At 41.6% G+C, this 27,801-nt stretch overlaps 1 protein-coding gene across 10 annotated transcripts in view; it reads left to right on the top strand.

Moving 5' to 3' along the window:
• The window catches only part of Atp8b4 (ATPase, class I, type 8B, member 4), a 235,200-nt gene that overhangs the window by 163,697 nt on the left and 43,702 nt on the right, over nt 1–27,801 (top strand). For 9 of the 10 annotated variants that reach the window (XM_013510347.1, XM_013510349.1, XM_013510351.1 and 6 more), the window contains 5 exons: nt 4,980–5,168; nt 11,977–12,092; nt 15,557–15,721; nt 16,694–16,805; nt 22,396–22,501. In XM_013510347.1, coding sequence (XP_013365801.1) covers nt 4,980–5,168; nt 11,977–12,092; nt 15,557–15,721; nt 16,694–16,805; nt 22,396–22,501 — 688 coding nt within the window. The remainder of the gene's footprint in view (nt 1–4,979; nt 5,169–11,976; nt 12,093–15,556; nt 15,722–16,693; nt 16,806–22,395; nt 22,502–27,801) is intronic. The other variant, XM_013510352.1, reaches the window with a different exon arrangement.

Here is a 27,801-nt window from a genome sequence, read left to right on the forward strand (position 1 = left end):
GACCTGTGTTTTTCTCTAGTTTTGTTTCTTCAGCGATCAAAGCTACATTTGATCTTCCAGATATTTCTCACATTTGTAGCTTACTGGTAATATTTGTTTGTATTTCTTCACATCATCCTGAACACTTCATATTGTGTTATAATGAAATGCACTGAACACATAGGTCTTATACGTATAATTTGATGAGATTTGGCAATGATATATACCCATCTAACCATCACTCCTCTCAAGGTACAAATCTTTCGCTACTTCAGAAAGATTATTCGCATCCTTCACCTTAGTAGCTGCAATCCCTGCCCAACCACTCCCCCTATTTCTATCACTAAGGATGAGTTTTGTATATTTTTAAATTTTTTTTTTCTGGTACCGGGAATAGAACTCACGACCTTGCGCTTGCCAGGCAGGCACTGTGCTGCTGAGCTAAATCCCCAGCCCCTGAGTTTTGTATATTTTTGTACTTGATATTCGTGGAATTATGCAGCATGTGCTCTTTTGCTTCTTGCTTATTTTATGTAGTGTTATGCTTCTGTTATTCATCTGAGTTGTATCAACTGATAGCTTGTTTTTTATTGCTGGGTAATATTCCATTGTAGTAATATATCACAATTTTTTCCCAGTTGTCTGTTGATGTATACTTGGGTTGTTTTCAGCTTGGGGCTTTTATGACTAAAGCTATCACAAATATTTTCATGTCTTTTAAAAACATTTGTTTTTAATTGGCAAAGGGAATTTAAATACTTAGGAATGCGGATTACCAAATCGTAGTGTAGCTATATGTCCACCCTTCTGAGAAACTGCTCATTTCCTGAAATGATCACATCACATAAAGTTCCTGTAGGGGAATTCTGGGACTTCCACTTTTTACCAAGACTTAAGTGGCATTACTCGTTTACATTTTAACCATTCTAGTGGACACAGACTAATGCCTCTCTTGCCATTTAAAAGGAGATTTAGATATATGAATGTTTTCAACTGCTCCTGTCTCTTACTTTGAGATATCAAATTCTAAGTGAGGGATTACATCGCTAAGGGAAAATTGCAATTGCTTTCCTTTTAATTCTGTCAGTTATGGGGCAGGTAGCTCAAGGGCTCAAATAAATCCATGTATGTTAAAGTACATTGAAAGATAGACACCTTTCTCTATAAATGTAAATTATGGAAAAGAACAGAACCCTGATCTAATATGCTTAAAATTAGCTGATTGTATAATTTATAGTCAGGAGTATTAATTTTAAGTGTTCGATGTTTGTTTCACTGGAAATTATTTGGAGAAGTTACTGTCTTCTGTCTTGTCTCCTGGATGAAATTTCAAAAGTAGACAAGTGGGAAGTCCAAGTACCTTAGGAGGATTCCTTCTCTGTATTTTCAGTGGAAGGCAGTAAATAAAAAAACTATTTTTTCTTGTTATCTCTTTATACCAGTCCTTTAAAATTTCCTGATGTTTGTTTTATGGTCCAGTAAGTGTTCAATTTCTATAAATATTTAATATGTGCTTGAAATGAATGTACATTCGATAGTTATTGGGTACTAGGCTGTGAATATACCTATTATGTGTAGCAGTTTTACCAATGTTTGCTTCATATGTTTTAAGGTTATGTTATTAGATACTAGTTTAGACTTATCATGGTGGTGGTGATGGTGTGTGTGTATGTGCGTGCATATATGTGTGTGTGTGTGCATGTGTGTGCATTACTGGGGATTGAACCTAGGGCCTTGGTACTGACCTGTATCTCAGTTCATTTCTTTGTTTTGCTTTGAGAAAGACTGGGCTCAGACTTGTCATTCTCCTGCCTCAGCCTCCCAGAGTACTGCAATTACACAGATGTACCACCACCCCATCTCTAGTAATACTTTTTGCTTTAAGATTTATTTTATCTGATATTAATATAGATATTTCCCTTTTGTTAGTATTTGCATTTTTATCTTTTTCACTCTTTCATATCTATCTTTTAAAGACACATCTCTTGTAAACAGCATATCATTCAACATGTTTTGTCTCTTAATCTTTTTTTCTGTCCTCTTAAAGAAGCAGTCCATATTTACTTCTGCTAGTTTGGAAATGTTTGTTTTTTCTTTTTTCTTATGATACTGGGGACTGAACCCAAGGCCTTTGCTCCAAGCTGCATCCAATCCTTTTCAAATTGTTTGAACTTTTGAGACAGGGTCCCCCTAAGTTGCTAAACTGCCCAGGCTGGACTTGCGCTTGTGATGCTCCTGCCTCAGTCTCCCAAAAGTGCTGAAATTACAGGCCTGTGCCACCCACCACACCCAGTTTTTATTTGTATTCTTTTCAGTGTTTAACCTAGAAATTTTATCATAAGTAACTTAGGAAGGCTTAACCTTTCTTTCAGACAAAGCAATCATCCTCTGTTACTTGAAGACTGTCTTGACTTATCCAAGGCTTGTGGCATGTATCCTTGTCATGTATTTTAGCCCTCTCTAAAGTCAACCGATGTTATTGTATTGATTGTATAGTCAGTATTTGTTTGATTCACCCATGTATGGATCAATTCCTTTGTTCTTCAGTGCTTGTCTCATCTCTAATCTGTCGAGCTGATGTTTGGTTTTTAGAAATTCCTACTGGCAAACCCCCAGAAATTTGATTTGAAATGACTGTCTCTACTCTTGAATGATATCGTATTTGTTTGGAAAAATTCAAGGCAACAGTTTTCTCTCAGCAAAATGAAGGTTTTCCAGTTGTTTCTGCAGTCAGCTGTCTAGATGTGACTTGAAGGTCATCAGCCTTTTTCCTCCTGACCACTTTGAAATGTTGTCTTCCCTCACTTCTGTATTATAGGTACATTCTTAAAAACATATACTGCTTAGGTTTCATTGAGATTCTTGAGTCCATAGGATGTCATCTTTTATCACGGGTGTAGTGTTCTGAGCCGTATGTTTCTTCAAACAGTGCCCCCAATCCATTTTCTCTGTGTGTGATATCCTCCGTGTTACATATTTTCACACTACTCCTTGTCTTCTAACCATTCTCTTATTTCCCACATCTTTGTTTCTCTGAGATATCTTTTGGAATTTTGCCCATTTTATGCAGACCACCAGTTCTTTCTAGAAGTTTTTTTTATTCTTTTTCCTTTCTGCGTCATTTCATGCCTCTATTTAACTTCTTGGAATCTACAAAATATAGTGCATGAGCTGTTCCTGGCCCACCCAGGATCCAAGGCGCTTGTTCATCTTGCTGTGCTGTTTCTGATGGCTCTCGCTGTGTCTTTCTTACTGTTACTTTAATGGCTTTTCACCGTGGGCTGACACTTACTCTTGGAACTGTTTGTAGAAATCCCTTGGGTCTGGCTGGTTCTTCCAGAAAGGATTTGCATTTGTCTCAATCAAAGTTCTAATGAAGAAATACCTTTACCTTTTCAACTTCATTTCTTTAAGCCATCAGATATTGTAAGATCAGGCTGTAAATATACATAGGAGTTAGTGTTTGATGGTAAATTCTCAGCATAGATTTTTTTCTGTTCTTATGCTTAGAAACAGGGATTTAGGTAGGCAGTTTTACTGTAGGTCTCTTAAAGGGGGCACAGATTTGCAGTTCACTTTTTAAGTATAGCATGTCAGTTTTTAAGAGCTGGTATCCATTATACTTCTTACATTGGGCAGGCTCTGGCTGTGCCTTTTCTAGCCTAGGTAGGCTAGAAGCTAAGGACTGAATTTTCCCTCCTCAGAAGATGTCCTCAAGGCAAGAGCTGGCTACAGTATTTGTTTTTAATGCCATCAGTGTTCTTTTTCTCAGTCTGACCAGGACAGTTCTTGTTTATTGCCAGTTAATGGATATACTAAAAAATATTAAATGTCTTTAAAGTTATTTGCTGCAAAAGAGGTTGGCCCTCGCACCTGACCTACCATGTTGCCAAAGGTAGAAGTTATCATATGATTTCATAGGGAGACTGAGCAATTGCTTTGAGTTGTTTCCTCTTTAATTTCAAGAATTAATCCATGCCTATTTTATCAAGTGAAACAATACAATACAAAGGCTGATTGGAATGCGGCTAATCATTTCTTTCTTGGTCTCCTTCAATGGTAACATTTTGTGTGATCATTTCACTCTTGCACTTGCTTTTTATATAAAAATGAGTAGAGCTTTTTTTTGTTTTGAACCCAGAGAAATCGGTATATTCTAATAATATGCAGCTTGCTTTCTTAATTGTTTATCTTAAATAGCACTGTAAATCAGTAAATATGGTGCTAGCTTTGCTGACTTTTTCTAATTCATTTTTACAAACAGGATAACATTTTATATAGAAGGGTTTACTTTATCCATACTATTTTTAAAGGTTTTTCTTTGCTTATTATTTTCTTTTTCTCTCCTTTCCCCTCTTATTCCTACTCTAACATACACAGTATCATGTAACAGATATTGAGATCTCAGTTTGATTCTATTTCAGTGAATTTCTTACATGTGTTCTCATAAAATGGTTGTTAGTGGCTGTTGGAAGTGGCATTCAAAGTAGCTGCTCCCTTGCCTTTTTGCTGTGAGATCTTGCCAAGATCCAGAGTGTCTTTCAGCTGTCAGTCTCACCAGGATGAAATGGAAATAATAATTTTAATCATCTTTACCGCAAAGACTTGCCCTCAGTATTTTGTGAGTTATCATATATTAAACTGATTTAGTGTGTGTAATATTACTGGTTCATCTCTGGTCACCAGAAATAGAAAAGCATGGTCTCTGGGCAGCACAGAGCAGAAGTAAACTCAGAAACATTTTCCTAAAAGATGACAAGGGCTACATGGTGGTACATATGGGGTTCTGGTGGTATCCCAGAGGGCAGACACTTCGTCAGCTAGTTGGTAGGGAGCAAAGGCCCAAGGATAGGAAAAATGTTTTCAAAGCTGCTAGTTGTGTTGGGTATTAAAGAATGAGTTGTGATTGATATTGGAATTCTAGAATGTTAGTTGTTATTCTCAACTTTGATATACTTGTTTTTTTGTTTGCTTGTTGTTTTTGCTTTTTTCCTCTCTAGGAAAGCTGATCTACCAAGTTCAATCACCCGATGAAGGGGCCCTGGTAACTGCTGCTAGAAACTGTGGCTTTATTTTTAAGTCTCGGACTCCAGATTCAATAACAATAGAAGAATTGGGAACACTTGTTACTTATCAATTGCTTGCCTTTTTGGATTTCAACAATATCAGGAAAAGGATGTCTGTCATAGGTATGGTGGGTGATTGAGATTATTTTTATCTTTGAATGGTGCTATGATTATATTGATGATTTTGGAGGATTATTTCATTTGTGGCGATATGCTGAGAGCTGTGATATTTTTGTAACTTTGTGAATTCCTGGGATCCTCAGCTTAGTCTCAACACTATGGTAATATAGTAATACCCGATGGACATTTAACAAGGGGTACTGTGTTTCTGTCTAGCACTGTCCCAAATGTTCTACTTGAATTAACTGATTTTCACTGCAGCTGGGTGAGGTAGGTAGGTCCCATTATTTTCATGCTCATTTTACAGCTAGTGAAGCTGTGACCTGGGGAGGTAGAGAGACTTTCCCAGACTCGCGTAGCTCACAGTGGCCCAGGGCTCTATCCCCAGGAAGCCCAGTGATGGAGCGCTAGCTCAGGATGAGGTTCTGGGTTGGTTGGCCCATGCTAGTTGTTGTGAACTTCAGGAGCAGTCTCTTCATTTTACTAATGGTCTCTGCTCACCTCCACTGTGGAGCCCATTCTCTAACACACCGAATTTACCACCACCACTCAGCGCTCTCCCGACTCAGAGCTGATCCTCAGTGCCATTTCCATGCTTCAGGGGAGCCCAGCATTGACACACACTTGCCCCTGTCTCCCCGTCTCCAGGTGACATCTTCACCTATTTCCTTTCCCATCAGAGGAAAATTACTCTGCTTTCCAAAGCTGAGTCTCCCTGGTGCCATTCCTGATCCTCCTTGCTTCTTTCTTCTGTGCTTGTTCTTTGATTTATCATCCATCAATGGCTCCTTCTTGTAGGCCACAAAACTCTATGCCATCCTGTTTCCTTGAGGTATTGTCCACACTGTGAGGCCTGCTGATTTTTCCAGTCTGTTCTTCCTGCTTTCCACCACAGATGGATTTCTCAAGGCCAGTCGAGGCCCTTCAGCTTTCTTACTCTGTTCAGCCCCTCAGGGTTCTTGTTTCCACAAGAAGTGCTAGTCAGAAGCTCCAGTCACTTGGAACTACCCAATATGGCTGACATTCCTTATCTATCTATCCACCAGTGTAACTCTGACTCCTATATATATATATTTTTATTTAGCAACGTTCGGTCTTGTTGGCCTTCTTCTCTGACCCTCCTCTTTTTCCTCTGTGACCTTCCTGGCTCCCAGTTCTCCTTCTGTCCGGTGTTTTCTTTCTCAAGTTCCTTTGCTGACTGCTTTCCCTCATCCCCCTCCTTAATCCTCTTGCTCCTCTGTTCTCCTGTGGTGATCTTGACTCCTCATATGAGATGGCCTTGGCCTATTCTGTGACCTTCCTGTATGTTCTTCTATTTCATTCTTCTCTGAGACCCACACATTTTCAACATTCTCCTGGAAAGAACTGTACTATGGTTACCTAAAATTTCATGTTAAATATGGAACTTCCTTTCTCATAACTATTGTTCTTTCTATGGTCCAAATTAAAACTAACAGTTACCTTTTATGGCAAACTTTTCAGTGAACTGAACACTTTATACTGAGTTCTTTTATTGAATTGTCTCATTAGTATATTACCTTCATTTAGGACAAAGTAAATTAAACTTAAAGATTTTAAGTAACTTTCCAGAGATTGTGGCATAACTGGTCAGATGCAAAGCCAACATTTGAACCCAGGATTATCTCTTCCAAAGTTTGGCCTCTTAACCTCTATTGTAGTCTCCTTGCTTTTGAGAGCTCCACACCCTTATGCCGCTAGGATAAGCATTCTCCAGCTTTAGCTCCTGTGAGCCTCACCAGAGGGCTTGTCAAAACATAGTTGCTGGCCTTCAGCCTCCAGTGTCAGATTCAGTTGACTGGGGACAGAGACCCGAAATCTACATTTCTAATAAATTTCTAGCTGATACTGCCAGCCAGGGGATCAGTCTGAGGACTACTCGCCTAACCTAACTTATCCTCAACTGTTATTCATCATTTTTCCTGGAGGTGTCAAAGACATTTCTCAACCCTGTCTCCTTCTCTGTTGTCAGCCTGTTTCTAAATCCTCTCCTCGCAAAGGCATCAGAGCAGTATTTCCAAAAATAGCATCAGAAGCCACCTTTTATAATAAAAGCCTTTTGTCTTTTTTCTTTAATTTCTCAGTGTCACAGGCTTAATTAAGGGTCCTGTTACTGCTTGCTTGCATTACTGCAATATCTTCAAAACGGTTTCCCTGAGAATAATCCCCTCAAGCTGACACTAGGGTTCTCCTTCTAAAACAAAGGCCTGGTGAGCCACCATTGACTCAAAAACATTGATGGCTTCCTAGATAAAGTCCTTAGAGTGACACACAAGACTATTTACAATCTGATGTCAGCCGACTTTTCTGTTTTGCAAGTTGCACTCCAACCTCAGTAGACCTCCTCGTTCCTGGGACGCGTCATGCACTGTCGTGCCCTCTACAGCACCGTTTTCTCCATCCAGAGCAATGCCTTTCCTTACTATTCTTTCTTGAAAAATTCCCATTCATCTGGTAATGTCCAATTCAAATGCCACCTGTTTTTTCTTCTTCTCCAAATAACTGTCTCTGCCCGCATTCTTCTGAGTGCTTTGCTCGTGATACCAGTCCTCACAGATTCTGTTTATCCCAGTCAATAGACAGTGCAGGCACCATGCCTTAGCCTTAAACCCTTCAGGGCCAAGAACACAACTTGGCTCACAGAAATTTTTCTGTAAATAGCTATTAAATAAGACTCAATCCAAACTTTGCAACTTATGTGTGTCTGGGTCCTTGTGTTAAGTCAGTTTCTACAGTGGAAAAAGTATGTCTATGGAATGGTAGGGTTTGGGATCTCTACCGGAAACTGGTCCTGCGAGATTGCTCTCAGCAAGTGAAAACCAAATGCCATCTGAAGCCGCTTGTGTTTATTTTAACAACAGGCTGTAGGCCATCATCTGCTCAGAGGGACACACGCTGCTTCTAGGTGTTGGCTCCATGTCCCCACAGCGGGAGCTGTCTTCTATTTACAACTGCAGGGACGTGTTAGTGATGCTGGTTTGGCCCAGACTTGGTTTCTCTTTGCTCTGAGGGTGTTGACAAAAACCTAAGATTGCTACACAGGGAGACTTGGCTTTTCTTCAGTGTTGGTCACGATTACAGGCATGGGGAAATCACAGCCTAACCGCAAACATCAGATGTCTGTCTTAATGGATTGCACATGACAGAAGGTAATGTTCCACCATGGAACACATAGAGGCTTGGCAGCTTGGTTTGGGTTCCATTTGGTTTTTAATCAAGAGGAATTTGAGAAGGACTCCAGAAGGACAGAAAAGTCTCTGTTTGATAACTAGGCAAGAAATAATCCTACTCTTATGACTGTCACATGACTTACATGGGGCAGCACACGGATGTGAAGGCGCATTTGCAGCTGCTGCTGCTGCTGCTGCTGCTGCCTCTGCCTCTGCCTCTGCCTTTGCCTTGTCCTTTTCTTCATCTTCTTCTCTTCTGCTTCCTTCCCCATTTTCTCCTCCTCTACCTTCCTCTTTTCTTTTCTCTTTCCTTTTTTGGTCCTGTTCATCATTCATCCAACCATCAAGGTACAGATTCAATACCAGCAGGGCTCTCATTCTGAGGCCAGAGCTGTGATTTAAGTCTGTGGTATCTAAAAAGAAGTTGATTTCTGTAGCATTTTGTCAGAGGGAACAAAATCTACTATGTTAGTAAGCCTGTTGTCATGGGTTGGGTGAAAAACAGACCCCAGAAGTCTCAGGTGGTAGAGGTAGGGCTGTTGAAAGGTGATTGGACCATGAAGTGCTAACCTCATTCCTGGATTCATCCACTGACCATGGACTGAAATCACCAGCCCATACTCACTTTTCCTCCTTTAAATTGTATGTGTCAGGTGTTTTCTTGGTTTGCAGGAGGAGCAACTACGGGTGATGGCTAGATTTCTGGGTTGGGAGAATGAATGAATGGCAAAGCTGATTACAGAGACTTGAATCATAAGAGAAGTAGCCAGTTACTGGAGGAAGGTGAATGTGACCAGTGTGAGATTGATGGGCCTGGATACATCTAAGAAATGCTCAGCTGGTAGTGGGTGGGTAGGTAAGAAAGGATGCTGGAGGTGTTTGGGCAGGCACTATCCCTTTGAGAGCACTCTGCCTTGTGATGGAACCTGAGACCAAACATGAATGGAGTTGCCAGGGTGAAAATGAAGGATAGGAGAAACAGACTCTGAGAATATCTTGGGAGAGCAGCACTTTCTCTAGTATTTAAAGGACAAGCAATGGAAGATTTATAACATAAAAGCTGTGCCCTTTGCGTACGTGTTACTGTGACCACATAAAGCTATTGTGTTCTTTTAAATTTGTTTTAAAAAAAGCTATCTTCTGATGTGACTGAAATTTTATTAACTTTCAACAGAAATGACCCAAAGCCTTGGGAAAAAAGAAATATGAATGCTTTTAGTAAGGAAACTTCGCCAGAATTCCATGAAATTGAACTTACACAATCTCAGACTTAAAGGGTGGGTCTGGGTTAAGAGAAGGCATCAAGTGTAGAAGGTATTATTGAATCAGAGAATTGCACAACTGGAAAGGATGTGGAAAGTTAAATTGTTTAAACATTCTTTTTATGTGTAGAAACTGAGATATAGAGATGATCAGGAAATAAATCACACTCAGTCTGTGATTCTTTTAGAGATTTTTAATATGTAGTTTGGAGAACCTTAAATTTTTCAGAGGAAACCTTGAGATTTTTCAGAGGAGGCACAAGAACAAGAATATTTGGACAAAAGTATTTTCATTGTTGTACCACTGTTATTTGACTTTTTCAGTCTTTTTCTCATGAGTATGCTATGGAGTTTTATAGCAGCTATATTATGTGTGACTTGTTAGCATGGGAATTGAATCTAACCCAGGGTCTCCATGTTGAGCTACATCCCCAGCCCTCTTTTATCTTGAGACAGAATCTCACTAAGTTACTAAATGGCCCAGACTAAGCTTGAAGTTGCAATCCTCCTGCCTCAGGCTCCCAAAGTGCTGGAATTACAGGTGTGCACTACCACATCCAACTCACATGATGTGTGATAGTAGAGCAGAATGAAGCCGGAGCTGTGAGGACCCAGCTGTCTTTTATTAAGCCAGACATTAAAGAGATCCATAATCATGGAGAACAATGTCAACTCTCTATAGATTTTTGTTTAGGAAATGTAGTTATTTTTATAGAAAAATTATCTGTTAGTACATGTTAGATTTATTGCTGTTATAATAATCATTGCTATAGTGATATTATAATTAGTAGTACCAAAGTATTGATGTAATCAGATTTGAAACCTTCCCTAGGTGTTGAGTATGAAGGGATCCTGAGACCAAAACATTTGAGAATCATACCCTACTCTGGACTACAAAAATAATCATAGAGAAGTCATACTGGCAAATATAGGATATACATACTCTGCATTTATATCTCCAGTGTTAGAAGGGAAAATATGGAGGGAACTTCTTAAATTGGATGGTTGTAGAACAAAAGCAAGAAAAAACTTTCCCTAGGACTATTTTTTACCCTCTAGTTGAACAATTATATGAATTGATTATATAGTTTCTGTCTTTTCTCCCAAAGTGAGTAATCAGTTCAGGAACTAGAAAAGCTGGGAGAGGAGCTTAGAACAGAAGAAAAACTTAGACAGGATCCTGTACTAAAAAGTTCACAGGGTGCATTACATCTATTTAAGCCAGGAGGAAATTAGAATAAATTAAGCATTGACTAAGGGTAGTTAAAAGTTAGAGGGGGAAAGTAGCTAATTATTGTACCTGGGTTGTTATATTCCTTTAAATCAAACTCTAAGGTTTATATCTCATTAATTTAATAGTAGTGGGTATTTCTGCTCACTGTATGGAGGCATTCTACTTTTAGAGAAAAGGTATAATTAAGTGGGAAGCATGGAATGCTCTTTGATTTAATTGATGAAGCCCATGAGGGCTACAATGTTCAGAGCAGGAAGCTCGGACCCACACAACTGCCTTAAATTGTAAACAGCTCCTGGGAAGGAAGAAATATATAACCAAGTCATTCACTCATTCATGTATTTTTTTCAATAAGTAATTATTAAGTGCTTACTTTATGACAAGCTGTGAAACCAAGCCTGCCAATGTGGGTCAGATGGTCTGAAAGATTTGGTGACAGATCTGCAGGGAGGGTCGGAGATGAAGGAAGGCTGTTGTCCCTAAACCTGGGGAGGTCAAAAACGCAGCCTCATAATAGCAGACTTTCTGCAGCAAGAGGGTAGAGGCTTTATTTTTATTTTTTAAAAGCTCTCGGTGGGGTGTGCTGTTGCCATGATTGACCCAAGAATAAACCATTGAGAATACACGGGCTTTTCCAAGAGCAGAGGTGGTAAAGAAATAAATCAGCAAGGGCCAAGGATTAATGCATAAACCATGGCTGGCGTGTCTCGAATTCCATATGGAGACAATTTGGCAGAACAATGATAGCGCTTTGAACAGTAGGTCTTGAATTTCACACCAAGAGCTTTTAAACACAGCTCTGAATTCTGCTCAGATACAGAAGGTTTAATTCAAATATATCAACCCTTCAGCAACAACAAGCAAGGAAAACAAGAAAGTCATGTGCATTAGAACACAAACACTTGTTTCTGACTTGGGGAAGTCAAAAGATTCCAGTAGGAAGGTTATTTCTAAGTTAGTAACATACACAGGAAGCCCAGTGACTTAGGTATGACTTTCTAACCAGTGTCACTGAATATTCTACCACTGGCTAAAGCTTGATGCCCTTTTCCAAACTGCCTCACCGGAGTAGTTTTGACAGATTTCCTTGATAAGGATCCACTTTTCCAAACCTGTTTTCTTTTCAGTTCGAAACCCAGAAGGGCAGATAAAGCTTTATTCTAAAGGAGCAGACACGATCCTGTTTGAAAGACTGCATCCTTCCAGCAAGGACCTTCTGTCGCTGACGTCAGACCATCTCAGCGTAAGTGCCTCTAACTTCAGGGTGGCACAGCGGCCCCCTTGCCATCTCCTGTGGCTGGATCTTGCTTAAGAAGCATCAGGGAAATGCTCTGACTCCAGAAATAGGGAGCAGCCTGGGGGCTGAGGCACATGAAGCTGTGTCCAGGAGGGTCTGGAATCCGGCTGCACTTTGGTGAGCCTTATACAGGAGGCTCAGCCCAGAGGAGAAGGAGCCGCACCACAAGGGCCCTGAGCAGTGCTCAGGGGACTCAGGGTGGGGGTGGGACACTTTCCCTGGAAGCCTGGATCAGTTCCAGGAAGTGGCGCTGGAGAGCTGCTTTTCCTTGGTGTGTCCTGCCCAGTGGAATCACGGATGATAGCCCAGGAGGAGGCTGAGGCTGCTCTGAAGCCAGTCTTCTCCCCCGAGGGTCTTTTATTCAGGTTGTACATCACAAGTGCCGCAAACTCACACCTTCCAAGACCAGCAGAATTTCCTTCCAAAAGTGTTCTGAAGGGAGCAAAGGTGATGTTGGCTCCTTGATTTACCCTCGAAGTGCAAGTGCTGAGTTCACGTGAATGTTACGTGACTTGAACCTGAGAGTCTAAGATTTTCTTAAGGTCTTGTGCAACCCCCCACAAACTTGGAGGGGAACGGGTCAAAACTCTCATTTCCTCATGGCTTTTTCTTTTCCCCCTTTAAAAATTATTGAAGATTCATGTTCTTTGTCAGGCCTTATAGTTAATATAAAACATTCCCTGAATCCTTAAAAACAAACAAATAAAATATAAAAACTTTGCCTTTAAGTTTAAAAAATGATGGTTTAGTAATATTGGTTACAAACATAGCTATTGTTTTTGTCTTTCCAATAGAGCATTCTTGATTTTCTTTTAATCTTTTCCAGAAGGCTGGCATAGTCTTTTTAAAAAAAATTTTTTTTTTATGAAAACAATATTGGAATCAGAACTATCTGATTTTTGTCTTTAAACACCAAGGCCCTCGAGTTTCATGTATTCTCCTTTCATACTAAAGTGCAGGAAGCCTAGCTTGGTATTTTTATGTATCTATGCAAGGGGATGTTGTTTTTTTTTTTTTGGCAAGATCAGCTTGGTCTGTTCTCTGCTTCATTCACTTTATTTATTTTGCCTTCTAGATTCTGAAGTTTTAAAATTTGTATTTAATTATTGATTTTGAATTGTTTAACGATAGGAAAAGACCTCGCTCCAGTGCTCTTTTAGGATTAAGCTTGTGTTTCATGCACTAATTAAATAACCTAAATCATCTGTCGTCTTTTGTAATGTCATCCTTGAGTTGATTCACTGTTCCAGCGCAGAACACAGAGAAAGGCCCTGAGAAAGCCAGTAAGGCTGCCAGTTAGAGGAGAAAGAGTGTTTGTGCGAATTACAAGGACAAAAGAGCGCTATAAGGCAGTAACTAGATTTTCAGATCAGAAGGGTGCTCAGCGGTGGTCTTGGAAAGCAGGGCTTGTAAAATATGATTGCAATCTTCAGAACGCCACCGACTGCCTATGTGATAAATTTGGGTAATTTTTCTCATGATCTCTCTGGGCTCAGCAGCATCGCTGCGGTACGCACTCACTTTTCTTTCTATTTATCCAGTTAGTGTGGGTCATGGTTTAACTTGTGCATAAATCTCTATCCGTATTCTACGCTGAAACACAATGGAGAAGTCATGCCCAAGGCAGCCCCCAGAGGAGCAGAAGTGGTTATAAAGTGCTTGGTTTGCCCAGAAGAGCCCCATAAAGTGACCAGTGCAGGCAGAGCCGAAGTGGGAGGTTTTTAGCATTTCCCAAAGTGATCTGCGCCTGTTCCTGCTATTGGGGTTATGGGTGACTCGGAGCAGCTACCAGTCTCCTATTTTTTTCCCTCTTGTACAGGGATAAAGTACCAGAGGTTTCATGTGAAACTGTCGGTTTACTGAGACCCTCTCAGAAAAGAATGGTTTCCTTTTCTTTCGGGAAGAAAGAATGGCTTTGAGTCACTGTTAAGTACTAACTCTGTGGGACATAGTTGGTTAAAAAAAAATAACAATAATAATTTTTTTTAAAGCTGACCTGACTTGATGATGGTGTCTTTAAAATTTCAAAAAACTTCCTGTTACTAAAGTGAAACAGTCATACAGCCAAAAAACTGCGGTTGCACAGTAGAAGGAAAAGTAAAGCAGCCTCCACTTCCAGCCTTTCTTTTCCTTCCTTTGTCTCTCCTCACCCTTAGTACTATCACATCTCTATATCATATGCTTAAACTTCTACTACCCAACTATGCAACACCTAGGACTTCATTTGTTATTTATTTTTAGTTTTTCATTATGAGAATTTTCAAGCATGTACAGAGCAGGCCTGGATTAATTCTGGGCACAGGTCTAACATGAGGGGGAGTGTGGTAGCCCCAGGTATGGTTCCCTGAAGCACCTCCTGCCTGGATCTGATAACTGTGGCTCTTTGAGGTCCTTGCTCTTCACTGGAAGCCAGGAGCCATGTTATGGTTTGTGTCTGGATGTCCCCCCAAAGCCTCACACAGTCATGGGGCGGGCTTCTAGAGTTTGTGATTGATTCATGGCCCAATGCCGGGATTATGGGTGTGAGTGTTACACCCGCCCTGGGTGGGCAGCCTGCATACAATATAAGGGAGGGAAGGAGGCTGCTTCTCGCCATTCCTCCCTTGTGTGCTTGCTGCTTTTGCTGTTTTCCTCTGCCATGAACTGGGCCCTCTGTCATGTGCCACTCTGCCTTGGAGCCAGGTGATCGCAAACTGTGACCTAAATAAAGCTTTCCGTCCTTAATATTGGGCATCAGGTATTTTGTCTCAGCAACCAGAGAAAAGTAACCAAGACAGGCCACCAAAGAACATTCTTTATGCAAGGGAGAGTGGAAAACAGTGTGTGTTGCCTCAGAGTCCTAAGCCCAAAATTTAGAAATAAAAAATATGGTGGATGTAGCTCCTTGGCAGAGCACCCCTGGGTTGGCTCTCTAGAGCCACCAAAAAAATTTAACAAATGATCATGTGGGCACCATTGATCATCTCTCAGCCAGGCCTTTTTTGCAAACATTTCAGCTGTCTTTGCCCCCTCCACAAGGATTTGTTTATTTATTTCTTTCTTGTGGTTTTGGGGATTGAACCCAGTGGCACTCTACCACTGAGTTATATCCCCAGGCCTTTTTAAAATTGTTCTTATGATACGAGGTCTCACTGTGTTGCCCAGGCTGGATTCAAACTTGCCATCTTCCTGCCTCAGCCTCCCAAATAGCTGGGATTATAGGCATGTGCTTTCTGTAGGTTTTAACAGCATACAAATACAATACAAGCACTATCGCCCATTGCTGAGGAGATAAAAATGAGTCAGGATGGCCAAGTAGTGCCCTAGGGATGATATGAATTGGAGGGAAAACTTCTTGTCCTTCATGGTGGCAATGGGTGCAGCTGGGCTTGCTCTTTCGGAAGTTCCTAAGTCTCTTTGTTTTGCGGCAGGACTTCGCAGGGGAAGGCCTTCGGACCTTGGCGATCGCCTACAAAGATCTGGATGACAAGTACTTCAAAGAGTGGCATAAGATGCTCGAGGTTGCAAGTGCTGCTGCCCATGAGAGGGACGACCAGATATCTCAGCTGTATGAGGAAATTGAAAGAGATCTGATGGTATCAGTCCAGAAGCGTGCAGACGTATGGTTGTAGAAACACCATGGGCCCAACCACCTTCTCACAGCAGTGCTGCGCTTTCAGACACCGAGCCTGTGTTCTTCTGTGTGTTTGGGCTCTGAGCTGGCCATGGTTGGCCCAGCGCTTTGTGCTGTTGCAGTAGTTTCTGCAACTGGAAGCCCCCAAGAGTTGAAGATAGCAGCCTCCCTACTAGCTATTAACTCCCAATGTGTCCTCTATGTTCTTACAGGTTCATTTTCTCTCTCTGCTTTATGACCCACTTTTTTAGAGCACAGAAACTTGCTATGAAGAGCGGGCTATGACCCTAACAGTCCAAGGCCAGGGAGAGTCTGGTGCTATTCAGAGCATGGTCTATGCTAGAAACTGCTATTCCATGCTATTCAGAGCATGCTAGAAACTGTCCATGCTATTCAGAGCATGGTCTATGCTAGAAACTGCTCTTCCCTAGAGCCGGTGGTGGAGAAGCTAGGCCCTGTGAGTACTAGGGAGCACGTCTTGTTCATCTGTGGATGAAAATGGCACAGCAAGCTTCAGTTTTTATTAATACATGTGCCAGTTCGTTAGTGTAGGTCAGTGGTTCTAGCTTTTTGTGATGTTTTCCGGCCATGAGCCAAGGGCTTTCCCTTGTGTGGACCTCTCCATTGTTGATGTCCAGTAAGACTACATGGCTTTGGACCCATGATGTTAGCATGGCATCTGAGCAGGTCACCCCCATACGTCACTCTAACTCCTAGGATCTCCGCACTCAAGTTGGCTTGATTTAGAAATTTGCTTTTGGGGTCCTTTCCAGCCTACTCTGAACATGACAGGATGCCTGCTGTATCAACACAGAATAACTTCCCTCTTCAGCTCCTACTTCTTGACCCCCACACTCTGGGACTAAAAGAGATAGATATTGTGAATGTTGTGGGACATGTGTTAACATAAGTTATTCTCCATTTTCCATTGAAGCTACTAGGTGCCACTGCTGTAGAAGATAAATTACAAGAAGGTGTGATAGACACTATTGCAAGTTTATCGCTAGCCAATATTAAGATCTGGGTTCTAACAGGAGACAAACAAGGTAATTTGAAAATGGATGATGATGACGATGACAGGGGAGTTGAGTTCTTAATTAATAAAATTATTAATTAAGCAAAAATTTTAATCACTTAGATATTTGTCCAGTCCTCCACATAGCAAAAAGTAGATGCACAAAAAGCTGGTATAGTGCAAGAATCTACTACTTAATCAAAACCAAACTGATAGAATAGTTTCTGTAGTATATCATGGGATCAGTAGAATTTCAACTTAACTTTCTCTAATATCTAAGGGAAATAATGGTGTTAAAATACTTAATAATTATGAACATGAGCACTGCCCCCAAGGAGGGCAGATATTCATGGTTCTGAAGCAGGATATTGGGGAGTGTGGGTTGCACCTTTAATTTCTTGATAGGAGAGGTCAGGGTGGTGGACAGGCTTTGGAGAGGCTCAGCCAAACGTGTTCATCAATTGTTCTTGGAAATCTCTTAGTATTTTAACAACCACCAAAGCTGAAGTTGTGCAGCCTGGCTCCCTGGGAGAACAGTGAGAATTGCCCCGCTTTTAGGATTGACAAAATGCTGAGTCATTATGTTCAGAGTACTGTTTTCCTAAAAGAGGAAAGGTGGTCAATACCTTTGGGCTGTTTTCATAGTTAAAAATCAAAATGAAGGGCTGGGGATTTAGCTCAGCGGCAAAAGTGCCTGCCTGGCAAGCGCAAGGTCGTGAGTTCGGTTCCCGGTACTGGAGAAAAATGAAAAAAAAAAAAAAAATTAAAAAAAATTAAAAAAAAAAAAATCAAAATGATTTTACACTGGACTATCAGTAAACTGAAAATAATTGACTGACTCATGCCTATTTAAGTAGTCTACTCCTTTAATAAATCTCTGCTCCTTGGGTTCATGCCAAAGGTCAGGGAAGAGCAGGAGTACATTTCTCAGGTTCAAGACAGGACGTTAAGGAAAGTGGTGACAGCATGATCTCCAGGAGCCAGAAAGCATCCTGTCTGCTGTGAGCTTGTGGCCAGGATGTCTCCCACACTTGCTCTCTCCTCCCTGAACTTCCCCCTGACAGACTTGATCCCATGAATCTTTATGGGAAGTCGAGGGCCTAAAGGTCTCTCTTTCAGTAGCTGTTTCCTACTGAAATGTCATTGTTCTTGGCCATAGGGGGCCCTGGGTTCACCCTATCTGATCTAAGGGTTGTAGGGGGATCCCTGCTTGGGTTCCAGTGGGACAGGCTGAAATCCAGCAACTAACATTAGCCTGGCTTGGGGCTGCTATAATCTGGAAGATAGAAATGAGGGTGATTAAGAAAGGTCCAAAGATTAGGAAGGTTGTGGTTTGTGAGGTTCTGCAGAAGAAGCTAGCCAGAGACCAGGAGCAGACACTGAATTTCTAATCTGACCATTCGAGCTCCCAGTGTTCACAGTGCTTCTGATTGTCCTTGGCCTTCATGTGATAGGATCAAAGTTAACGGTCACTTGGCCAGTTTTGTTAATAAAGGGCAGCGTTTTTCCTTTAGCCTGGCACATGTTTGGCTGTACACAAATCGAGTGCCCTGCGTCTTTAGAGGACAGCTTGGATACAGGGGTTAACTTGTCTTTGAAGAGTCTTGGTGACGTCTGTCAGGTCAATTATTTGTTAAGGGACAACTAAGGGACAATTTCTTAACTAAGGGACAATGTGAAGACCAGAGAATGTAATAGTCCTCCTGTCCCCATCCCTATTCCTGTGAGGATTCATAGAAGCATTAGGAAGGAGATGAGTTCAGCCTTCCTGAAGTGACTAATGACAGATCCTGGAGAGAGGAACTGGTATTGGAGGATCAGGAATGGCTAACACAGGGAGAAGGTAAGCCAGCATACAAGTACCCATGCATACTGAGGGAAGTCACAAGAAAGCTGTAGTCTCTCAGAGAAACAGGGACATTCCCAGGGTTCAGACAGGATGAAGGAGAGTGGCCTCACGGTCCTTGTGAGCTCCAGTGGTCCTTGGCCTCTTTGCCGCAGAGACTGAATAATTCATTGCTGTCGCATGCCTGCTAGAGGGTTGAGATGAGCAGAAAGTATGCTTATTGGTTAGAAGATTCTGAGTTTGATCTTACTGAATTCGAGGTAGTTAGACTGTAACACAGGATAGTGGGGTAACAGTAAAGGTTACAACACAACTGACAAAGCTCCATCCCAGAATTAGTCTACTGGTGTTATGGGAGTCCTAAGGTTATAGTCAGATCTCCTTGTAAGAGAAGATCTAAGATGAAATTTAGAAATAGCATAGAGTCAGAAAAGATGTCTAAGCCATGGTCACTGACAGCACTTAAGATGCTCTTGTACAGCTTAGAGACAGGATCATCAGGCAGGTTTGAAGGGTTTGAAGATGACCTAACTGCTGCAAGGCTTTCTGGGTGCACAGCCTTTGCAGGGGCTGGTTTGACCCTGAAAGGTGGACCCTGCTGTCTCTTTGTGTTAGTTTGGCTGCTGGCGGGAGGATAGCCAGGATGACCTGAAATGAGCCTGTTGTTTGGGTTTTAATTGATCTGAAGAGGTTCCCCCTTTTCTGGATTTTTAATAAGAGCTGATTTCCAGGTGGATTTCTACAGCCTCCTGTTTGGGAGCTGATGGATAGCACTGTGGTATTCTTGGGTGGCCTGCTGTGCTTAGCCTGGGTTGATGAGGCCCTGGAGGAGCCTACCGCCTTCCAGCTCCTCTGCCATGCTGAGGACGAGAAAGGCTTCTCGTACAGTCTTTGATACGGACTGAAACTTTAGCCTGTCTTGGTGGTATTTTTGATTTCAGAGAGTGACAGGGAGTTGCCTAAGCCCAGGCTTGGAGCTGTCCTGCCATAGCTTTGCCAAGGTCCCTTTAAGAGTCTGATTAGACTCCTAAATTTGCTTGCCAGTGGCATCTAGGGTCATTACTTGGGGTTTTTCAGAGGTGACAAAGATGTTCTCAAATGGGAGAGTCGCTGTAGAACCCCAGCCCTCTTCCATCCTCTTCCTCCTCAATGACAGCGGTGGTCCTGGTGACTGATGTCCTTCCTCTCTGGGAAGTACTTGTAGTCTTCACACTGAGGACAGGCCCTTGTGAGCGAGGCAAGCTTGTCCTGGCTCCTTTGACCACCTTGGGAGCCCCCTGGGGCCCAGTGCTTCTGGGGTTTGTTTAGTGTATCGCCAGTGACTGCAGCCATAATTCTGGCCTGTCTTGTGTTTTTGTCATCTTTTCTATGGCTCTCCTCCAAGTCTCTGTTATTATAGACGGAGAACGTTACATCCAATAATTTGGCCAAGGCAGCTTGGGGTCCCATTTGGAGTTTTTGTAATTTCCTTGCAGATGTCTGGAGCTGACAGTCTAATGAAATCTTGTCCCACAAGGGCTCTTCTGTCTTGTGACAAAAAAAATCAAGACTGATATTTTTGAAAGGCTTCTGTCAGCTAGCTATGAAAGATGGCAGGGAACTTTTTCTTTTCCTTAGGTGACCTTTATTTTTTATATAATTAACTTGTTTTCTAGTGCTAGTTTTCTATTCCCATGATGATGGTGGTTACCGTTTAGGTTTTTTTTTTTTTAGAAGTTTTATTCCCTATGTGATAATTTGAATTGGAATCTGTCTCTGGGACTGTCTTGGTTACTTTTCTCTCCTTGTGGGACAAAATACCCAGTGTCCAAAATGAAGGAAGGAAAGGTTTATTTAGCTTACAGTTTATGGAGGTTTCAGTCCATACTTGGTTGGCTCCAAGGCAGAGTGGCACATGGCAGAAGGCAAATGTTCATGGCGGCAAAAGATAGCAAAGCAACAAGAGCACAAGGGGGAGTGGCAGAGAGGAGAGTAAGCCTCTTTCCCTCCCTTATATTGTAAGCAGGCTCCCCTCACCCTGGGGGCGTGCAGCACTCACATAATCTCCAGGCCCTCCTCCTGCACAGGCTCAGGGTGATACAAAGTAAGCACCCTGGCTCCCTGAATCATATAGTTAACCTTCTAAACTTCTCACACTGACACAATGAACAACATCCCAGAAGGGTAAGGGGGTGTCCTTTTCACCCCAGAATGCAGAACTGCTGAGTCACTTAGCCAAACCTCCAGACTCCCCAAGTTGACACAATGTATCAACCACAACAGGAACATTTACTGCTCCAAGACGGTTTCCCGCAGGTGTGGCAGCACAAATTGAACCGGCGCATCACCTTGCCACATCTGAAATCCTTTGCTTTTCATCCTGGGTGTACCATCTAGGCAAGACTATCACATGTTCCTCCAAGACAGTTCAAACACCAGCGTCAGGGCTTGGAAACCATTTGCAAACCTGGAAGGCTTTTCTCAGAAATGTCCTTTTTTCCCACAATGTTGTGATACCAGCTCCAGAGAGGGCTACCGGGACCCATGGTGCCCTCTGCCCATGCTGTCTTGTGTTTAACTCTTGGCAAGCCCTCCAAGGTTGGCCTACAGGGATTGATTTTTCTAATAGAGGAAGTTTGGTGTAAATTGGGGCACATGGGGCTGGGATTGATATCCTGGGAATTTGTTCTTCAAGAGCAGGGGCAGGAGAACCTGGCCCTGGTGGGGCCATAGTCTCTAACTTGTTTTAACGATTCTACCCACTTACTGGTCATTTTGTAGGGCATTGGGGGATTCACAGACATGAGAAATCAGTTCTCCATATCTTTGTCAAATTATTGATTCAAAAACTAAACAGTAGAGAGTGGAACCTTCTGGTATATTACTAGATATGGGCTCATTAAAATGTGCTCTTGGTCTGTGTGGACTGCTGTTTGATTACTACAAACATCTATGAATTTATTGTTATTTCGCTTTTGATTTTTATGAGAGATATGCTTTAGTTTATACAAAAGATATGCTGAGATTTTATCCATTGCCTTTTTCAACATAGGACAAATTTATCAATTCCACAGTATTAGCAAGCATCTAATGATTCTATAGAATTAGGATCAAATGAGTTTATTGAAGGAGGGAGGCGCTAGCTATCCTGGGCTCTATTTCTCCAGAAGCAGAGGAAGCCTGCCCCCACAAATCATGTCATCTGGCAGTTCTCTAGTAGAGCAGCTCTGGGTGGTTTTTGAGATGATAATTAGATTCCAAATATCTGTTCATTTAATGGAAAAATATCCATGTTCTGTGTGGGAGAACTATAATTTTTTAAAGAGCTTTATTTGTTGTTCAACTCGATACTTTACGAGTTCTTTCTGCAATTTGCCTACCATACTAGAACTGAGTATTAGCCAAGTTCAGTATTTTGGCTCTCTGAAAGCAATATTCAGGGTTTCTGATCAAAAAGTTTTATATTTGCATATGTGTACATTACAGTGCCACAGAATTTTAGAGTTTCTTTATGGGTGATGATTTGAACATCTAAAGGTAAACAGGAGGCTAAGGTTTTGTGGAGGTTAATACTTCTCCATGGGCTTAGGGAGTGGTGAATTTGATTATGGAGTACATTCAAATTCTTTGAATTTCCCTCTGGTTCCCTTGTATTTATCACTCATCATGCTCTACCTAGTTAACAACAAGGTCCATAGGATGTGGGGAGATACAGCTATGGCATCATAGCTTTTATCAAAAACATACTTACGCTGTTAAATCATGCCTTAACTGAAGTAGCTTTATCTTGCACCAGAAACTGCCATCAACATCGGTTATGCCTGCAACATGCTGACCGAGGACATGAATGATGTGTTCGTGGTAGCAGGGAACACTGTTGGGGAAGTGAGAGAAGAGCTCAGGTAAGAGTTGAAGGTGGGCAGAGAAAAGGAGGGTGGGAGTGGGGAGGGGAATCTCAGACCAGGGAGGGAGCAGAAAGATACCCTATGGTCTTGCATGATTCCAACCCTGCAGTGTTCTCTGCACATTTCCTGAAGTTCCACCATCTTGGTGACAAACGCAGGTATGTCTGACATTAGGGGCAAATCACTGTCCTCAGGCCTCCAGTGTCTCCTGAGGCTTTTTAGCGAAGGATTTCACATCACTTACATTGAATTGTCTTTTAATATTGCGCTCTGGTGAGTTCTCTGGCTGCATTTTGACCAACAAATGAAGAACCTCCAGGGAATGGGGTGCGAGGGTTTTCATTTACAGAAAAACTAGATGAACTTGATAAGCAGATAAATGTGGAAAAGGCAGCTGTAACAGATGGCAGATGAAGTTGGAATTGTTTTTCAGCATTAAGGAAAATAAGTAGTTTGGCATACCATGGGACCTAGACATACAGTGCTTATGAGAAGTATAGATGACATTCATAAAACTGCTACAGAGAACCAGAACATATGTAAGCACTGACACTGTGGACCATAGTGGATAAACATTAGACTTAGAGACATAAAATTTCCAAATATCTACCCATTTACTTTCTTTCTTCATTTGGAGACCACTTAAAAATCTACATAATTTTCCCCTAGCATTTTAAAAATGCTGTCTCATAATAATTTTTGCTTGTTACTGTTTGTGGTAGCTTCTCTAAGCTCCACTTGCTGAAAAGTCAGCCTTGGATGTCAGTCCCACCAGGAGATACTTGAAGATCAGACTTCTCATTGGTTAGAGGCTGTGACTGGAAGCTCCATATGTCTTTGCCAAATAAAAATTGGGAAATCTAATTAATTTTTACTGATACAACTTAGTTATTATCGATAGCACTTTATGATTTATTCATTTGACAACACACTGAAGGTATTTCTGTTGGAGTGCATGATTTTTGCATCATTTTCATATAATTCTAATGATGGACTCCATAGAGGCTCTTGGGGAAATAATTTATTTAACAACTAATTCAAATTAAAAAAAATTCTTTAAATGATGTTTTGTTTTTGGGGGAATTCGACTCTTGATGGGGGAAGATAGAAAAGCAAGCAGACCTGGATTCAGTGAGTCTGTGGTTCAAAGTTTTGAGGGCCTGTCTGGAATAGTGCCGTGAGCAGTGTGGATCTATATTACTTCATTTCATTCTCAAACCACCCACCAGTCAGCATTAAAGTTCTCCCTGTTTTACAGATTAGCAGGTTGAAATACAGACAAGGAAGTAGCTTGCCCGAACTAGTAAATAGTGTTCCTGGGCTTTGACTTTCAGCAGCCTGTGCACCTGGCTGATTGTTGTATGCTTCCTCAACACACCTTCAGCCTACTCTTCTTCTCTTGAGGGTTAATCTAAAGAATGGGCTTGTTGGACATCTCACTGCTTTGTGGGATGTGCATTGGTAGAAACTATTTGGAGGATAAACTAGCTATATATTCCAGAATTATATAGTATACTTTTGACCCAGTGATTCCTACTTCTAGGAATTCTCCTAAGAATGTAAGTGGGAAACAGTATGACTATGTATATAAGTAAATATCTATTGCTATATCAGTTACGATAATATACAATTAGAAATAGAAAAAATACTGTGCCACAAAAGAGTTTGTTAAATACACACAGTGGGATACTATGCAGTCAATAAAAGTAATTATTGACTTTGGAAGATGTCTATAATATTATTTATCCTGTGAAAAATGAGATTATAAAACATCATGCATAGGATGATCCCTTTTTGGCAAAATAATACATATAGTATCATATGTGTGTGTGCATCCATAGAATACCACGTGCTTACCTACTTATTTATCAAATGCTGGGAAGCATAGACAGTTGTCTCTGGGTAATAGCTTTGTGCATCATGTTGACTTTCTTCTTTATGGTCCTTTGCATTATTTGAAGTTGTAGTAGTGTTCGTGCCAAATCTTCAGAATTAGAAAAAAACTAAACGTATGTTTTTCATGAGAAGAAAAATACTCCGAAGAAAAAAATCTCCACTTAGAATCAATATTTCACAGCCCTTGTGGTCACCTTGTTCAGCTGCTTGGAAATATTTTCAAGCCAGATTTGGGGGAAACCCCATTCCTTGAATCTAAGACAGAGGCACTGCATGGTAGAAAAGTTTATTTTAGAAGAATCAATACATTCATAGTATGCATCTGGTTAATCTAAGTCAGAGAGAGAGAGTACACCAAGAAAGCTATTGCTTCAAGGTGCTCGCTGTCCTTCTAATCTTTGTTACTTATATCTAAGCCCTAACTTTGGGGTGAAATATTGAAATCATAAATTTGTACCATCCCGTTTTCTTGTGTTATGCTTTCGAGTTCAGTGAAAGTTCATGCAAAAAAAAAAAATAAGTGTATCAAAAGAATAGGATCTGAGTGATAGTAGCTATTGGAAGGAAATGACCTAAATGCTTATATTTAAACCTGTCAAATGTGTTTAGATTATTTCATAAACATGGATATGTAATTTTCATGCGTATCATACATACGGCTTGTTTCAAATTTAATGTCTCGAAACCATTTTAGACACTTGGAGCCCTGGCTTAGTTTTGCTGCCGTAGCTGCCTTAGTTTTAAGGGCATGCCCAGAAACCTGTGTTTAAACCCTGCTATGGTTTCTCAGAAGATTTCTGCCTTGATTACATTTTGCCAATACATGTCTTCTGCCCAAAGGAAAACAGGCTGAGAATGTAATTTTGTTTGGTCTGCCAGTAGAACTCATTCCATATTTCATTTTTGTAGCATTGATCACATGTTTTGTTGTTAGAGAAATTCATTAAACCATGAAGTGACTGACTTCACTGCGTCTATGAAGTATCCCCGTGATATTCTTAAGAACTGATATTTCCTCTTTAATCAACAAAATGTGCATTGGTATTTTTTGAACATCTTACTTGATGGAAAATTATTGTATTGAATGAACAGGGTTTGGAAATGCAGCTAGCCCCAGGGCTGGGCAGGGCAGGGAAGGTTCACTGTGTGATCTGGGCAATTTATGTGTGTGTGTGGGGAGGCTGGCAGGGTGGCGAGGTCTTCTGTGGAGAGGAACATCACACTGCCGTAGTCACATACACTCTGTAAAGCCCTGCACAGGCCCAACAAAGTGCATTTTGATTTCAACCCTAAACTTCCAGTCATTCAGGTGAAATGTTTTAGTAGATTAAATTTCTCTCATAAGTCATACAATTTCAGAGTACTTAATCTTGAGATCTTGTAGCCCACAGCAGTAGAGCCAAGGTTCTGTAGCTGGTATCCGTTTTCAATGGTTGATACCCAGCCAGTTTGACTAGCTGGTCTCACCCTCCTCGTTTCTAATAATAACAACGTTATTAATGACAGGAATTGAAGATCTCACAGGTCTTTTAAGTTATAAGGGACGGTGGCCCTGGGCACTGAAATAAAAATTTCATTAGTTTTCTTCCTTTCGGCACTACTGCTGCAATAGTACTGGTCCCTTAATTGCCCTTCTGTAACTATCTGTCCAACCCGGGGGGCAGCCTGCAGCTGACTCTATGCAGACAGTAGTTTGGTGTGGTAGACCAGCAATGAGGAGATTGAAGTCCTGGGTTCTAGTCTGATTCATCACTGACTGACTGAGTGCCCTAAAGTCAGGTGACTCAACCTTGGGCGTGTGAGTTATCAGAGGAAGGCATTGTGATGTTATGGGACTGTGAATGTCGGTCACTCAACATGAGTGCGTGTTTACATGCTCCCATTGTCATAAACTGCCTTTCATTACAAAGCTTGGAAAACACAGGCACTCTTTTGTTTTAGCATTTGTTATTTGTCTTCTGTGGTCAAGCGCTGTGTGTTACGCCTTCCAAAAATGTATAGTTCCTATTCATTGAAGGGAGTTAGGCTCAGTGTACCCCCTCCCTCTTAACAAATTGTTTTTGCAAGAACCCGCTGGTGTTTGAAGAGCTAAGTTCCAGGAATGAAAAGAAATGACAGCTAAAGAGCACAGGCAAAGGGCGGAAAGCGAGCACTCGAGCTGGCTGGGAGTCAGGGCCGAGAGGAGAGAGCAGAGTGAATTTAAACAGAACTGAGAAAATGGTCCCTTTTCTGCCTGCAAGAAGGGCTCATGTCACATATGAGGAAGAGTTTCGGCGGTGGGGGGAACCTAAGTAAGTAGAATTTCAGCCAATACTTTCATGAACTTCACCCTTCTTTGGAATGTTTTCATTATCCGGGGAAAAACAGAGGTTGAATCATTTATACAGTGAGTGAGAGCTTTTCTAAAAAGGAGACCCCAGGAGATGTTTTCCCTTGGTGATTTAAGATCCAATTTATGAGCTCTGCGGTGCTGTCGGAGAAGCCTCCACTTCGAAGGAACTCTTCTTCCCTGTTTTCTTCATGACATGGGACCGTAAATTCCCATGACTCTGAGGATTCCCTGACAAGCTTATCTGCTGTGAAAGTCTGATCCTCGCACCTAAGCAATGATTTTTCACGTCCACTCTGCCTTCCCCTCCTACTCGTACTCCCCACATCTCACACGCAGCCCTCTGGCTTTGTAAATCTTCGCCTGTGGTTCTGCAAACTGGATGTGAAGGGGGTGATACTGTCCTGCGGGCTGAGGGAGCGTGATCTCTCTGTACCTAAATGCAGACTGTGATTTCTGTTCTGGACAGCAGAAGGAGATGTTGAGCCAGAAGATAAGGTGTTTTGGGGTTTTGTTGTGACGTTGCATGTATAAACAGTATTACATTGCCAAATAATTAGAAAGCCGAAGGTGAAATGGGTTGTTTTGCTATAGTGGCCACTGTCTTCTTTCAGAGGTGCCTCTGCTTCAAGCCAGCTTAACGAATGTTTCTGTATTGGATGAGTTCTTAGGGAACCCATCCATTCTGCCACGAGTCAAAGCATTCACAGTCTAGTTTGTCCTTCACTCCCCAAAGTCTCCTGGCCACGCACCTCACGAGGCTCGTGTGGACTCCAGGGTTGGTGGCTTAGGTGTTCGCCTTCCGGGGCATGTGTTGATGGGTCTCTTTTTGTGGCTGCAGCTTCCGTGGTCAGATCCGTTTGCCCTGACACTTTCAATCCTGTCACTCAGGAGGCCTCAGAGAGGGACATTCCTCTCCTTTCAAGGCATCATCTTTGCATTCTGAAGAGAATCTTGAAATGTGCCACCTAAGGGTGTTATGTCACCGACAAGCTTCCTCTTCAACAAGAGAGATGGGTTGGATGTGGGCAAGGTTCCTCTAGAGTTCCCGCTGTTCAGATCTAGGTTATTT

The sequence above is a fragment of the Chinchilla lanigera genome, unplaced genomic scaffold (assembly GCF_000276665.1).
Source record: "Chinchilla lanigera isolate Chin_1 unplaced genomic scaffold, ChiLan1.0 scaffold00008, whole genome shotgun sequence".
Classification (NCBI taxonomy): domain Eukaryota; kingdom Metazoa; phylum Chordata; class Mammalia; order Rodentia; family Chinchillidae; genus Chinchilla; species Chinchilla lanigera.